The sequence below is a fragment of the Talpa occidentalis genome, unplaced genomic scaffold (genome assembly GCF_014898055.3).
Source record: "Talpa occidentalis isolate TD23 unplaced genomic scaffold, MPIMG_talOcc4v2.1 talOcc4.14, whole genome shotgun sequence".
Lineage (NCBI taxonomy): Eukaryota > Metazoa > Chordata > Mammalia > Eulipotyphla > Talpidae > Talpa > Talpa occidentalis.
Window position 1 is genome coordinate 80560501 of NW_023601433.1, and position 16349 is coordinate 80576849.

A 16349-nucleotide genomic window follows, 5' to 3' on the forward strand; every position below is an offset into this window, starting at 1 on the left:
ATTTAAGGTATGCTAACCGGTGTCGATGTTTCTCTGATACCCTGGTTCTAGAAGCCTTAGAGTCAGCCCAACACCTGGTCCCAGAGTCTGTGATTAAGCCTGTGTTCTCTGGTATTTTGCAGCCCCTCCGCCATCAGTCCCTCAGTGCTGGGCAGAGATGTCACCAGGAACATTCATGCTGCAGCTTACCTGTCGCTGGGACAAGGGGTACCCAGACCCTAACTTCCTGTGGACGGAAGAGCCAGGAGGTGTGGTTGTGGGGAAGTCTCAGCTTGGGGTGGAGAGGCTGAACCAGTCCCAGCTGTCAGATGGCAAGAAGTTCAAGTGTGTTGGGAGCCACATCGTGGGGCCAGAGTCGGGAACCAGCTGCATGGTGCAAATCAGTAAGTCTGGCCTGTCTGTCCCTGGGTTGGGATTCACCCACCTTCCTTTCTTTTGAAAGGACCGTTTGAAAGAAGATCTGGAAAAGAAATCCCAGAATCTCTACCCTTTCTTCCTTTTGCTTTGTTTCCTTTCTTTCAGACTCTAAAGACGTTTAACCAAGCTTCTTGGTCCTAGTCCAAGGCATTTTCACTTGACAGGTCTAAGCACCTGATATGCTGTTTCTAGGTACTGGAGATGGAGCAGTGAACAACACAAAGTTCATTTATTAGCTATTATCTTGTCACATAACAAATTGCCCCCAAACTTAATTGCTTAAAAAAATAATTTATTATCTCATCATTTCTGTGGGCCAGGAATTAGGGTGGGCACAGCAGAGATGGTTTGTGTTGGCTCCTTAATGCCTGGGATCTCACTGGAATATTCAGTTGGAAGGGCTAAAATCATCTGAAGGATCCACTTCCACTCACACACACCTGGCAAGTGCTTCCTCTACACGGCGGTCCCGCCACATTTCTGCCTGAGTGTCCTCATAGCCTGTGGCTGGCTTCCCCCAGTGCAAGTGGCAAAGAGGGAGCAAGCCAGGTAGATGTTATCCTTTTTATGGCCTAGCCTCAGAGATCACATAGAATCCGTTCTGCCCCATTCTGTTCACTGCAAGTGAAACATTCACTTTCAAGGGAAGTGAAGAGAACTAAGCTCCACTTTTTGAAGGGAGGAATTTCTGGACCTATTTTTAAAACCACAACCACTCCTCTTTCACAGAACATAAATTCTTCTGGAGGGGCATGGGGGTGAGAGCAGGACAGAAAGTCCCAAAACTGGGCCTCCCCTGGTGGCACAGCGGTTGAGCGCTGGGCTGTGAAGTTGCCCACAGCTTCTGCAGTGCTGGTTCGATCCCCGGCCGCAGGCCAGGGTCCCACATGGCGCGCAGACCTCTCCTGCCTCCCGCTGCGCCCCTCAGCAGTGTATTTCGTCAGTCTGTCTGTTCTGTTCCCCACTCTGGCTCTGGTGAATCCTCTCACCCTCCCACGCTTCTGACTGTACCCAGTGCTTGTATAAATAAACAAATAAATCTTAAAAAAAAAAAGAAAAGAAAAGAAAAAAAAGAAAGTCCCAAAACAAGTAAGGTAGGTTCAGAGAGGGGTAATTGGGAGAATAAAATGGAGGGTGTAAGAGTCTTTTCTAGGAAGAGCGCCCTTCCCCCTAGGAGGGCAAGGAGGTCTAGTGATGGTAATATTTTGAACTGAGATAGGAAGGACAAGCAGTAGCCGGCTGGTGGTGTGGGCTGAGGGTTCCTGGCAGACGGAACAGCAAATGCAAAGATCCTGCAGGGGAAACAACCTTGGCTTTTGAGGAACTGAGAGAAGGCCAGTGTAACCAGAGTGTCATGTGTGAAGTACTTTTGAGTCAAGTTGGGTGTTGTGGGCTCAACTGTATCTCCCCAAGAGATAAGTTCAACTCCTAACCCCCATATCTGCAGATGTGACTGCATTTAGATTAAGGGTGATTTTGCAGATGTGATCAAGATGTGGTCATGCTGGATTAGAGTGGATATAATCCCTCTTTATAAGAGATGGGGAATTTGGGCACAGACACTGAGGGGGGCTTTGACAAGGGAGGCAGAGATTAGAGTGATGCATCAGCAGGCCAAGGAATGCTCCTGATCACCAGAAGCTTAGAGAGAAACAAGATAGTTTCTCCCTGATAGCCTGCAGGAATAATCAACCCTGTTGCCACTTTGATTTCAGACTTCTGACTTTCTGAACTGTGAGAGAATAAATCTCTTTTATAAGCTTTGTTACAACAGCCTGGGGAAATAAATAAAATGGGTAAGCAAGGACCAGTGCCTGGGGGTTTTGTTGGCCTTGTGAGAGTTTTCTCACCAGTTTATCAGGATGATCCTCCAAGGTTAAACGGAGAGCATGAGCTCTGCTGTGCCAGAACATGCTTGTTTTCCCCAGCAAGTGACATTCAGATGGTTGACCCTTCCCACTGACTCATTCAGCAAACATGCCCTGTGAGTTCCCCTATCACTTGTGCTGTATCTGGCCTTGGGCCACAGGAAGGCCAAGACTTGCTTTCTACACTGCAGCAGGAGCTTGAAAACTCTGGTCCGTGGACCAAGCCACCCCACTGGTTTTTGTGCAAATTCTTTTTTTCATATAGGAAGATATATATTTATTTTTTTTTATTTCTTTGCAGCTTATTTTTTTTATTGAAGTAACATTGCTTAATAACACTATATAAGGTCTCAGGTATTCAGCCTCATATGTCAGCATCGTAAGTCACATCTGTAGATACGACATTGTTTTCCACCAGATGGAATTTTATTAGTGAGAGAGAATTCATGTAATATACACTTCACTATTTTACTGATTTTATTAGTTTAAAAATTATTTATGTATTTTTAACTCATTAGATCACCAATGTATTACAAAGGATGTGACTCAGGATTAGCTACATGGAAGAGATGTGTAGGGAAAGGTATGGCGGACTGGTACCGAATTCCCATGCCTTCTCTAGACGCACCAAACTCCTCCGGTATTCATTAACATGTCCACCAACCCAGAAGCTCCTAAATTACACCTCTTGCAGTGTATAATTGAGTGACTTTTAAGTATATTTATGATATAATATGGCCATGACTACTATCTAATCCCAGAACTTGTCCATCACCCCAAAAAGAAACCTTATACCCACAAGTACTCACTCCCTCTAGAAAAACTCATTTCCTGCTCTGCTCACAGACTTTGAGTGTTATCATTATTTAGTTTTTTTTTTATTTGTTCATTAAGATGGTATAATTGCGGGCCTCCCCTGGTGGTGCAGCAGTTGAGCGCTGGCCTGAGAGGCTGCCCGCAGCCTCTGCAGCGCCGGTTCGTTCCCTGGCCGCCGGCGAGGGTCCCACAAAAAAAAAAAAAAAAAAAAAAAGAAGATATGGTATAAATGCTTTAATTTGGGTTTCTCTAATCAAGATTGGGGTTGATAATTTTCATATGCTTTTTGGCTCCCTATATATCATCTGTGAATTATCTGTCACATCTTCCCTGTTTGTCTATTGGGTTATGCATCTTATTCTATATGAATATTTATTATTGTGTAGCTAATATAACGGGCCATGCACCTTACAGGTAATTTTCTGGTGTATTTTGCTCCTAACTATGTTGTGTAAACTGACTTAACCAAGATCACCAAGTTCGTTAGGGAATGAGCAAGCCAGAGGTGCAGGTGGTGAGAGGACTCACAGAGAGAGTGGGGAGCAGAACAGGCAGATGTACTGAAATTCACTACTGAGAGGAGTAGCGGGTGAGTCAGGAGAGGTCTGCTGTGCCTTGTGGGTTGCTCCCTGGCCAGCCATGTGCTGTGGTGGCTGGCAGTAGCTTGATAGCACTATCTTTAACCCCTGCGCCACCAGGGAGGCCCTGTGTACTCATTTTTATTTTTTATTTATTTTTTTTTTTAAATTTTTTTTTTTTTTTATAGAGGCATGTTTTATTTATTTGTTTGTTTGTTTGTTTATTTATACATGCACTGGGTACAGTCAGAAGCGCGGGAGGGTGAGAGAATTCACCAGAGCCAGAGCAGGGAGCAGAGCAGGCAGGAGGACCGAAGTACACTGCTGAGGGGAGCAGCGGGCGGCAGGAGAGGTCTGCGCGCCATGTGGGACCCTCCTCAGGTGGCCGGGGAGCAGCCGGGGATCGAACCAGCGCAGCAGAGGCGGCGGGCAGCTTCGCAACCCAGCGCTCAACCGCTGCGCCACCGGGGAGGCCCATCTGTGTACTCATTTTTAAATTATGGTTAAATGTGGCTATAAACAGAAGCCTTTGGCATAGGCGTAACAAGATGGCCTCCCTGGTGGTGCAGGCGGTTGAGTGCCGTGCTATGAGGCTGTCCGCAGCCTCTCCAGCGCGGATTCGATCCCCACCAGCCAGTGAGAATCCCACATGGCACGCAGCAGACCTCTCCTGTCTCGCCCGCTGCTCCCCTCAGCAGTGTATTTTGTCAGTCTGCCTGTTCTGTTCTCTGCTCTGTCTCTGTCTGGTGAATCCTCTCACCCTCCCGCGCATCTGGCCTGTACCCCGTTCTTGTATAAAAATAAATAAATCTTTAAAAAAAAAAGAGAAAAAAAAGAAGTAACAAGATGGACTCCAGAGTCCAGCTACTCAGGTTCAAGATTTTCTTTAGCACTGAAAGTCCATGTCTCAGGAACCCCCTCAGTCTTGGGCGAACCAGGAGAGTTGGTCACTCTAAATCCTAGTCACATTACTTATTAGTTTTGATTTTGAGTAAGTACTTCCTCTGGGCCTCAGTTTCCTCATCTGCAAAATGGGAATAATGACAGGGTTATTGTGAGAACTAGTTGGGTTGGTGTATAACCTTGCCTCACCTAGCATAAATGTTTGGTAAAGGTTGAATTCAGTGATTGCAGAAGACCAGCTGTAGTACAGAAATTCCCGGAGTTGTTTCGTTAAGAAGAAGATACTATTCCTAGAAATCATCCATGGCTGTGGCTGGAATCCCCTTAAATATTTGTATGGTGTTTTTTTTTTTTTTTTTTTCACCTTCTGATCACCAGGGAGCCCCTCCATTCTCTCTGAGCCCATGAAGACGTGCTTTGTGGGGGGCAATGTGACATTTACCTGCCAAGTGTCTGGAGCCTACCCCCCTGCCAAGATCCTGTGGCTGAGGAACCTCACCCAGCCCGAGGTGGTCATCCAGCCCAGCAGCCACTATGTCATCACCCACAATGGTCAGAGCTCCACCCTCACCATCCGGAACTGCTCCCAGGGCCTGGACGAGGGCTACTATGTCTGCCGGGCTGAGAACCCCGTTGGGTTGAGAGAGGTGGACATCTGGCTAAGTGTGAAAGGTGAGTGAGGTCCCAAAGGAGGAGGCTGTAGAGGTTCAGAAGACCTGGCACCAGCAGCCAGACAACTTGGTGCTTCCCTGCATGTGGGCCACTGCCAACTTGGAGAAGGCACAACTGTCTGCCTTGACAAGGTGGATAGGAAAACTTATTGCTTAGTCCTAAACCCCTAACATTTGCACAGGGACAAAAAAAACTTAAAAATAAGTAACCTCAAATTAAAGTTGTGAGGAATAATGCCAAAAAGAACCTTCAAGAATCTACCATCCCACTTAAGATATAAAACACCCCAGCATTGCTGAAGTGGCTTATCTTCACAGTGTGGCCTGATTTGGGATGTTCCATTCTGTTAAGAATGGAAATTGGTAAAACAACAAAAAGTTAAAAAATAAAACCAAACATTGAATATTCACTTACCTTTGCGTTTCAGAAAAACAAGCATACATAGCATATGTATGTCCCAATATTCCATTGGATATGCTTATTCTAAAAAGTTATCCGTTGCTTCTCTGAAACCCAAATTTAACTGGCATACTGTATTGTATCTGGCAATCCTGCCTTTGGCCCCCTGTCTAGTCTCATCCTGGGCCCCTGAAAAAAGTAACCACTGTCCTGAACTTCATGTTTTATTTAAGAAAAATGTTACTACACAAATATACATTTCTAAATAATTTATTATTTGGTTTTATTTAAGAGTTTCAAAAATGGCTGTTACCACATAAATGTAGTCTTTTGTGACTGGCTTTCATTCCACATTGTTTGCAGCATTTATTTATGCCAACATGTATAATTCTACTTCATCCCTCCTTATCACTATATAATTTTCCATTGTGTCACTATTCTGCAACTGAGTTACTGATTTTTTAAAAAATTTATTTTTATTTATTTGTACATACAAGAACTGGGGTGTAAGCCAGAGGTATGGAGCGGGGCTTGAGAGGATTCACCAGTGACAGAGTGGGGAGCAGAACAGGTGGATCTACTGAAATACACTGCTGAGGGGAGCAGCAGGTAAGACAGGAGAGGTTTGCCGTGCCATGTGACAGACCAGCTCCCTCCCCAGGTATCCACAGTGGCTGGCGATTGCTTGATAGCACTGAGACTTTAATCTCTGTGCCACCAGGGAGGCTCCTGGGTTACTGATTTTCTTGCTGATGGATGTTTATGTGGTTTCTGATTTTGTTGTGATCAACACCATTGCTGTGAGATCTTTTACCCAGTTCCTGTGTACCTATATACACCAGTTTCCTAGGCAAATATTTATCTAGGAAATTTACACTGAGTAAAAATGAAGGGTTATAGGTTATGAACATTTTTATCTTTATGAAGTAGCCACCAAGTTCTTTTCCAAAGTAGTTTTACCAATTTCCATTCTTAACAGTCTGTGAGAGTCACATTGTTCTGCATTTTCACCTACAGACTATGTGATGTTTGCCCATCAAGTAGGTTTTAAATGGAATCTAGGTGGGCCTCCTTCATGGTGAAAGGGGTTAAGTCTCAGCATTATGAAGCTATCCGCAGCCACTGCAGCATGAGTTCTATCCCTGGCCAGGGAGCTGACCCACATGGCACAGCAGACCTCTCCTGACTCACCCTCAGCAGTGTGTCTCAGTAGATATGCCTGTTCTGTTCCCCACTCTGTCTCTAGTAAATCCTCTTGTTCCCCCTCCGCCCTCCCCCCACCCCACACCTCTGGCCTACACCCCGGCTCTTGTATCCATAAATAAATAAGATTTTTAAAAAAATAAATGGAATCTAGGTGTGGCTCTACTTTGAATTTAGCTGGTTATTAATAAAGTTGAGCATTGTTTCATATGTTTATATGCTATTTATGTTCCTTTTGTGAAACACTTGTCTTTTGACATTTCCCCCCTTTTTCTTAGATTTATAGGCATTCTTTAGAGATTCCACATACTAATTCCTGGAAACCTTTGGGTGTCACAAATATCTCCTTTCAGTTTGTTGTTTTTTTACTTTATGGTCTCCTTTGACTAGCAAACATTTTTACTTTAATGTTGATTTTATGACTCATTAGCAGTTTGTAAGAATTTCCTGAAAGGTCCATGTTTATCCCATGGTCACAAAGATATTCTCTTACATTTTCTTCTAAAATTCAACATTTTGCCTTGTGCAGTTTAAATCTTTAATCCATCTAAAATGGATATTTGTGAACGGTGTGAGGTGGGGATCGACTTTCTCTGCACCTCCCCGACCCACTTCCCAGGCCAATTTGGATAACCACTTGTTACAACACCACTCTCCAATAGTTCCCTCTTTTTAATCACTAAAATCTCATATATCGAGTTTTCTTTTATGTGTGGTCTGTTTTTGGATTCTCTATTCAGTTCCATTGATCACTGTTTATTTGTGTCACCGTTAATTCATACTCTTAATTACCATACTCTGATAAATCGTCATGACGTGTGGTGGACACAGAGATTTTAACTTTCCAGTGTACTTTTGTATCACATGCTTCATTTGATTCCCACTGTCTGAGGGAAGGAGATGAGATAACTATCATACTTTACAGAGAGGTCACATGCCTTGTCAAGATAAGACTTTGACCCACACAGTGGAGGCGGGAAGGATTCTCTTAGTTGCATGTGTTAGCAGTGGACTTGCCAATGGTGTGATTTGTCTTTGTAGAACCTGTAAACATCGGGGGAATTGTGGGAACTATCGTAAGCCTTCTTCTGCTGGGACTGGCCATCATCTCAGGGCTTATTTTGTATTACAGCCCCATGTTCTGCTGGAAAGGTATGAACTTCTTGGGTGGCCCTGCTTTTCTTTCTGGCTTCTTGCTGGGGAAAGGAAAGCCCTGTTATGCTCCTACCTGAAGTCCCTTTCCATAGGCTTCCTCCTTGGGTCCAGGTGTACAGTCATGAAGCACCCACATACCATTCTTGAACACCCTGATTTCTTTCACGTTTGGGTCAGTTTTGTGTCCGTTCTTTTGTAAATGGGAGATTGATTAAAAACTTTTATGAGCTGAAGTGGATGTTATTGGATATTAATTTTTTTTTCCTTTCTCCCCTCAGTGGGACGCACTTTCAGGTGAGTTTTCCCTGCACTCAATTAAAAAAAAAAAAAAAAACAAAACAGCATTTCCATGAATCTGTCTTTACTGCTGTTCGTTTCCTTTCATAAGAATAATAAGTAACCACGACTGCTGACCCACCACATATCAGATCCTGGGCTAGTTAGGCACATATGAAGCCTTTCATATACTCTCTCGAGTGGTAGTAGCATCTCCATGTTCCAGACAAGAAGATGGAGGCTCAGTAAAGTGATTTTGACAAGCTCCTCTGAGGAGTAAACAGCAGTGCCTGCATCAGATCCAGGTCTGACTGATCCAAAGTCTGCTCTTTTGGCAATGCCAGACCTCAGGGTGGGCACATTGCTGGGCTGCCATTGGGGCATAAAGACAGTGTGTATGTGTTGAGCCCAGTCACTCATGCATTTAGTTTTTCTAACTTTCTAAACAGAACTAAAAGGAAAAACAAGACGTAGTCTTTTTTTTTTTTTTTTTTTTTAAAGATTTATTTATTTATACAAGCACTAGGTACAGTCAGAAGCACGGGAGGGTGAGAGAATTCACCAGAGCCAGAGTGGGGAGCAGAATAGGCAGAAGGACCGAAGCACACTGCTGAGGGGAGCAGCGGGCGGCAGGAGAGGCCTGCACGCCATGCGGGACCCTCCTCCGGTGGCCGGGGAGCAGCCGGGGATCGAACCGGTGCCGCAGAGACCGCGGACAGCTTCGCAACCCAGCGCTCAACCGCTGCGTCACCAGGGAGGCCCAACAAGACGTAGTCTTATAGCATGTTTTGGAAGACTAGTCTTGAGCAGGCTTAGAAGCCTTGTCCCCAAAGTAGAGGCAAAGTTACTAAATAGAATTTGTGTGTTTCATTTCCTAAGGAGATTCTGGGTGGGAATGCAGAACTCTTCTTTGTGACCCTATGGAAAAACAGTCCTCATTTCCTACTCAAAATGATGGGCTGTCATCGGGGCCATCTTCCATGGGAAGACATTACTTTCACTGCCCTTTATTTCAGGGCCATTCTCTCAGTGAGTCTGTCACTCCCCAGGCTTATTCCTCACAGGAAGTCACTGTGGAAAAAGGTGTTGGAATTAGTAGACCTGGATGCTCCACTATTCCTAAGTCCTGTGCTAATGGAAGACCCCTGAGTCTCTCTGAATCTTGTCATTTGTTTCAGAGGAGGGCTGTGATGATTACAGGAGAATGTAATGCTTTTAGGACTGTGACTGGACCATTGCATGTATTCTTCCTTAAGAAATGTGTATTATAGCTGGCCAGGCAAAACTAGCAATAAACTAAGAGCTGGGCATGGATTCCAAATGCAATGGTAGTTTGGGGCTTCAGGGGGAAGGAGAGGAATTTTTTACCTGGGTTTTAAATAATGAGAAGAAAGAGAAATTTCAGTGGTGGAGCAGAAATAAGGGCATTTCAGGAAAGGAACAGAGGAGGGGTGTTGAAGGAGGGGGATTGAAGTGGTGGATGCTTAGGATAAGAGTCATCTACTTAAGGAACAGGGCTGAGGTGGGGTGTTGTGTGTGGCAGTATCTCTTGAGTGGTTACAATTGCACTGTCAGGCCCCAAAGCCAAGTTGAGTGCTTGAAGAATTTGTCATGTTACGAAAAGGGTTGCAAAGGATCTAGTGTTTCCTACTTAGGGAATGCTGAAGTTGGAAAAAGAGAGGATATCTTCTTGATTATTTCCCCCCCTTTGGAAACTAGGAGGCAAGACATGGGTGATGTCATGGTTTTGGTGGACTCGGAAGAGGAGGAGGTGGAAGAGGAGAAAGATGTTGCAGAAGAGGAGGAAGAGGAAGCAAACGAGAGGGTGGAGTTGCCGAAAGAAGTTCAAAAGCACAGCCACATTCACAGAGTGACCGCCCTGGTCAACGGGAACATAGAACAAATGGGCAATGGACTGCAGGCGCTGCAAGGTAAGTGCCTTTCCCTTAAAGGAGCTCTGCTAGGTTGCCGTGAGCTTCCCAGTAGCAAATCTCTAAAGGGCGAATTTGGTTTGTTAAAGGCTGAGGAAGATAGTTCAAGGTTAACCTAAAACCTCAGAGCCTGCTGTCAACTGCTGGTACAACAGTGAAACTGATGAATATTTATCAAGGCCTGCTGCAGGCTAGAGAAGAAAGATTGGTAATTCCTGCATGCAGGGGGCGTTACTAAACCAGTTAGGGGGAACAGAGTAAAATGTGGGGGAAATGAAAATGGAAGTAAGATTTAACCAACATTTTGAGAGCAGTAGCAGAGCTGTTGCAAGGAGCAATTTGACTAATTGACTGATAAATGCTACATTAAAAAATCACAGAACCACGGGGAAGACAAGAACCTTGAGGGGGTATGTTGGTCAGCAAAAGTTTTATGGAAGAAGCAGATGTGAGGTGAGTCTTGAAGGAGAGTTGAGCTTGGATAAACAGAAAGGAGAGGAGGCATTCCAGGTGAGGGGGTGCTGTGAGCCAAGAATGTGACCGGTAGACAGCACCTGGGTGTCTGGAGGGTTCTGAGTGGAAAGCACAGGTATAAAGGGAAACACACCCAGCTGCATTTGCTCCTCCATGAAATGCAAATCCAGGGCTCACCAGTAAAGAACCAGGAAATCAGGACAATTACGTTAAAGGCTGATGGACGTACGTACAGTCACGTCTGTTGAGATTGCTCAGGGATGGGTCTATTCCCTCCTGTACAGACGACAGCGGTGAGCAGCAGAGTGACACGGTTCAAGACGACGACAGGCCGGTTTGAAGAAAAGAACTGCACTTCATCGTCCTCTTACAAGCTTGGGAAGCTACGTTGAAGATGAGCTTTTTATTCTGCTTTGACTTGACTTAGCACCCCTACCTGAGGGCTTACAATGGCTTGGGGCTTTCAGCAAAAAGGACACACACACACACACACAGAAATTTCCTTCCTTTTTTAAAAATTGGTTTCATTTTGCTCTAAGTTTTTTCAATAATGTTAAAAAGCTTTGGGAATGGGCAGTGTGTTCGGTGTGCCCCCCAACTCTCTGTGATTTCTGACTTCATCCATGTGACTGACATCTGTTTGGAGTGGGGAGTGCACTTGACCTCAGTGCCCTTTGCCACTCTTAAAGGTCTGTAACCAGCTTGCCCCAGCACACGAGGGAGTAGTGTGCACACGAGGGAATAGTGTGGGGTGATAAGGCCGCTTCCTTTATCACGTCCCAGATGGGCTGAGGAGCCAGACAAATGATGGAAGAGCCCCTGGAAAAGAGAAAGAGCTGCTCGTGAGCCACAGTGGTCAGACAATGGCAGTGTGTTTGGTTTTGGAGCCAGAACCACCCAAACTGGAATCTGAGTCCTGCTGCTTGTTTCGTGGACTTGGGCAAGTTGCTCTGTCTCTGTTTGGGGCCTTGATTTTCTTATCTATGTAAGAGGTGAAATCACACTACCTTACAGGGTCGTGGTGGGGACAATACAAGGACCTTTGGGATGTATAAGCATCTCAGTGGAATGTTAGGTCTCTTTGCCTTCGCCTGCCCTCCTGGAAGAAAACCCCTCACCTGTAAGTTACCAGCCGCTGCCTGGGCCTTTTATTTTTCTTTGTAGGATGGTTTCAGATGAGGGCATTCTCAGAGCTCTCCTGAATGATTTTTGCTTCCTTGAAGGTATCATTCTTTCTAATGAGGTGGGGGCTAACAAGAGGAAGTGCCTTTCAATAGAACCTCACACTTTGCAGTTTTGTGTTTATACAGAAGCCTTTTAGGTGTTGCACTATCAGTATTCAGCCTCCCCATTCTGCCTTTCTCCTGAGGCTTTGAAGGAAAGCAGGAGAAATGTTTTATACCCGAGTGTCTGGGGATTAAGTCCTCCTTGGGCAGACCAGTTCCTCTGGCCTGTGTCTCCATCTTGGAAATAGGAATGGAAAAATTTATTTCCTTCCTGCTTCTTAAGGATTATGAAGATGCACTGATCAGTAATACTCAATATCTAATGAAAATAACACATTGATGAGCATTTAGCTGCTGATGCATTAGATCCTTGTACAGTGTAGAGTTTTTTTCCCTGGCTTTTATCCAAACCTCTTAAATGTCAGGGACTTATAATGGTGCAGAAGCTGTGTGCTAAACATGAAAATCTGACTTGAATTTACACTCCTTAATGTTGCATATCTTGCTCAGATGGGCCATACCTAGAACTTTACTTCTCCAATAACAAGGACTGAGATTCCTAAGATGAGAAGTCGGTTGTGTGCACGGTTAACCTGCAGGTGTGATTGGGGGAGATGTGCTTTTCTTGGATGAAGGGACTAGGGGCTGAGCAAGTTACTAAAAGTAAGCCCTGTCGTCTGTCCCCCCACCCATCAGAATACTGGGGAGCTGGCTGTACTTTGCACCCCTCAGGACTAGCTGTGAACTGCAGGTCTCATTATTGGGTCTCTTGCTGCTCTGTACCTCATGTACTTAACCACTCTACCCAGTCTAAGGGAGTATCCTTTCCAAAGGGAGTACTTTTAGACCGGTGGCTTTTAAAGTTACTGAATACAGACCTAGTCTCTTTAGAATGTTCCATGATTAATAGTTCCTGAATTTGAGAATCCTTTGTGCAGAGGCAACTATATTTCAAAAAAGATGGCCTCCCCGGTGGCGCAGTGGTTGAGCGCTGGGTTGCGAAGCTGCCGGCGACCTCTGCGGCGCTGGTTCGATCCCCGGCTGCTCCCTGGCCACCTGAGGAGGGTCCCACATGGCGCGCGGACCTCTCGTGCCGCCCGCTGCTCCCCTCAGCAGTGTACTTCGGTCCTTCTGCCTGCTCTGCTCCCCGCTCTGGCTCTGGTGAATTCTCTCACCCTCCCGCGCTTCTGACTGTACCCAGTGCATGTATAAACAAAACAAACAAACAAAAAAAAAGAAATGCAGGGGGACATCCTGGCTGGGAATGCAGTGAAGGATCTACAGCACCACTGAGATGCTTTCCACAGCTTCCTCTTCTCTTGTGAATACACCTGATGATAGGAGAGGCAGGGTTTTTCCAGTAGCAAGTGGGAGTTTCAAGGTCTCTTTGGGAAATACATTAACCCCTTTTGCGGTTGAGCGGTGACTGCCCTCACTTATGTTTGGGCCCTGTATGAACATTAACATGTCTGGGTCAGTTAAGAGCTAGGTCCTGGGGGGGGGGTCTCCAAGTTTTTAGGATTTTTAAAGAACTAGGGCTTTTCTCCTTTAAAATGACCCATTTCCCAAGTCCACAGTTAGCAGGCTTAGTGTTGCAAAGTCCAACTTGTCACATTCTGCTTTGAAAAAGTCTTACTTGAATACATCCTGAACTCTAGAGACCAGGAGGAGTTCGCCTTATCAGAACAAGGAACATATAAAAACTTCAGGGCTATTACGTGTTTCCTCAAAACCTGTTAGATATTGGGGAAGGGTGTCCCACAATCCTGTGGCTTTGATAGTAGTTTCCGTTCTCACAAGCACATACAGGCTCTGTCACTGCAGCAGGAAAATGCATGATCAAAAAATTTCCATCACCCATGCACTAGGACCTGGAAATTTATCCTTGCTGGGGAAGATCTATCATGATGCAATAAGTGCCAACCGATGATATTTCTCACCATGGGACTGGCTAGGATGTGCTGCAAGAAAAATAAGCAGACACCTCTGCATTATTTACATTTTAGTATTGGCATAGGGGTGGTTTAGGAAAAAAAATGGTTCTGAGGTTATAAAATGGATTTTCTAAAAAAGATTCTGGAATAAAGTTATTTTTAAATAAATGCTTCAATGATATTGATTTAGACCTTATTAGTAAACAAAGATTTAGGGAGGGGCCTCCCTGGTGGCACAGGGGTTCAAGACAGCGCTATGGGGAAACAAGATTTGCCTCCCACAATTTGTTTTAATAGCTTTCCCAATATTGGTAGTGATACCGTCCGCCTCGCCATTTTTTGTAACTTGTAGATCCGCCTACTGAGACACCCTCGCTTTGCCTAAGCTCCCCGAGAGAGAAACTTGTTCTTCCTTTTTTTTTTTTCTACCTGCCTATCCTCTAACACTTGTCTTTGGCATCAGCCGGTGCTTCCCACATGAAAGAGCTGGGATAGGTGTCAGAATTAGTGGACTGTGGGCACAGGCAGTTTGTCAGCTGCCCCGTAGCTGCTGGTGACTGTGGGGTTTCTCTCTGGGCCCAGCTAACCCTGGTCCCCACAGTGTCGCACTCCACTGCCCAGGTGGACTGGCTCAGTTGCATTCCTCGTGCCTGTTCCCTGCCCTTTATCTGTTTCTCTCCAAGCACCCGGCTGTTCAATCACAGCTGCCCCATTTTAACCTCCTTTTCCTTCTCATCAAACTCTTGCTCTCTCCCTTAAACCCAGTTTCCCATCTTCTTTCTAACCCAGCCCCTCCATTTCAATGTCTGTTTCATATAATACAAGCCTGTTTTTTGGGCCTCCCCCCACCCCCCATTTTACCTGTTTTCACTTCTGTTCCTTCCTGTTCAGGAGCTCCTTACCCACCCTCTCTGGCCTCTGGCTGCTCATGTCCCCTCCATGTTTACTTAGCCTGCCCAGTTTTGGGCCCCCACGTTTTTGATCTCCCCCTTTCTCACTGCCTATTTTAACCTTGGCTTGTTGCATTTCCCACCGGGTTATTCTTTATCTGGTCTGCGTTTTATCACCAGCTGGCCCACCTTTTATCACCAGCTTCTGTTGGTCTCCACCTCTGCGCCCGTCCAACCTCTGGTGCACCGGGTCCTCATGTCCCCCCCAGTTTTATTTTCCAGCCTCAGCATTTCCTCTCGGACCAGGTGTTCTCTGACCCCCAAACCCATTCTCCCAAATCCCCCAGTTCCTTCAGGTTCTCATTTTTATCCCACGGTCTCCTTCCGACTGCTCCCCAGTGTTTTCACCTGGTTCCCACCTTGTTTCTCCCAGTCCCACCCACCCCACCCCGGGTCTTCTTGGCTCCCCGCTTCTCCCATTAGCGGTGCCCCCTCTTTTTTTCCCTCAACCCTGCTCCCCCGTTCCCACCCCCCACCTTTTTTTAACCCATCGACCCCCACCCCCCCGCAGCTAATAGCCGACTCGAGTTCCCTTTGCTCCCAGTTCCCCCTCAGCTCCCCTCTAAGGAACTCGGGATTTCACCCCCACGCCCATTCACCCCGTTTTCCCAGCCCTGTTTCACCTGATGCCGGGAGGGGGAAGCGTTTGACCGGCTCTCGCACCGCCTCCCCCAAACCCCGTTTTCTCTCAGTTCCGCTCCGGCACACACCCCCCACCCCTCCCGTTTATATCCTACCCGCGTTCTATCCTGTCCGCGTTGACCTCCATTTCCCCGACCCCGTCTTTATCCCACCGGCGTCCACCTCCTTCCCCCATTTTTTCGCGCATTCACCAAACCGCCCCCTGCCTGCTTCTCCTCAGCTCCCCCCACCCCGATTTTATCCTGCCGGCGTCCACCGCCATCCCCCCTCCAATTTTTATCCCACCTGCGTCCACCTACCCCCACCCCGCCGCGTCCCCTCAGCCCGCGCCCCCTCCGCGCGCTTTATTCACCCCGGTTTCCCCTCAGCCCCGCGCCCCCTCCGCGCGCTTTATTCAGCCCCGTTCACCCCCGTTTCCCCTCAGCCCCGCGCTTTATTCAGCCCCGTTCACCCCGGTTTCCCCTCAGCCCCGCGCCCCCTCCCCGCGCTTTATTCAGCCCCGTTCACCCCGGTTTCCCCTCAGCCCGCGCCCCCTCCCGCGCTTTATTCAGCCCCGTTCACCCCGGTTTCCCCTCAGCCCGCGCCCCCTCCCCGCGCTTTATTCAGCCCCGTTCACCCCGGTTTCCCCTCAGCCCGCGCCCCCTCCCCGCGCTTTATTCAGCCCCGTTCACCCCGGTGTCCCCTCAGCCCGCGCCCCTCCCCGCGCTTTATTCAGCCCCGTTCACCCTGGTGTCCCCTCAGCCCGCGCCCCCTCCCGCATTTTATTCTGTCCACGGCCCCCCCGCCCCGCCGCGCTCCCCGCAGCCCCGCGCCGCCTTCCGGCGCCTTCCCGCGCGCCCCCCCCGCCCGCCGGCGCCCCCGGCCCCGCCCCCGCGCCCCGCCCGCGCCCGCCGCCATGTGACGGG

At 47.1% G+C, this 16349-nt stretch overlaps 1 protein-coding gene across 3 annotated transcripts in view; it reads left to right on the forward strand.

The window, feature by feature from the left end:
• The window catches only part of VSIG10 (V-set and immunoglobulin domain containing 10), a 30894-nt gene extending 17842 nt beyond the window's left edge, over window positions 1–13052 (forward strand). For 2 of the 3 annotated variants that reach the window (XM_037511087.2, XM_054695308.1), the window contains 6 exons: window positions 123–383; window positions 4961–5254; window positions 7898–8008; window positions 8290–8305; window positions 10007–10218; window positions 10977–13052. In XM_037511087.2, coding sequence (XP_037366984.1) covers window positions 123–383; window positions 4961–5254; window positions 7898–8008; window positions 8290–8305; window positions 10007–10218; window positions 10977–11032 — 950 coding nt within the window. In that variant the 3' untranslated portion in view covers window positions 11033–13052. The remainder of the gene's footprint in view (window positions 1–122; window positions 384–4960; window positions 5255–7897; window positions 8009–8289; window positions 8306–10006; window positions 10219–10976) is intronic. The other variant, XM_054695307.1, reaches the window with a different exon arrangement.
• The last annotated feature ends 3297 nt before the right edge of the window (window positions 13053–16349 follow it).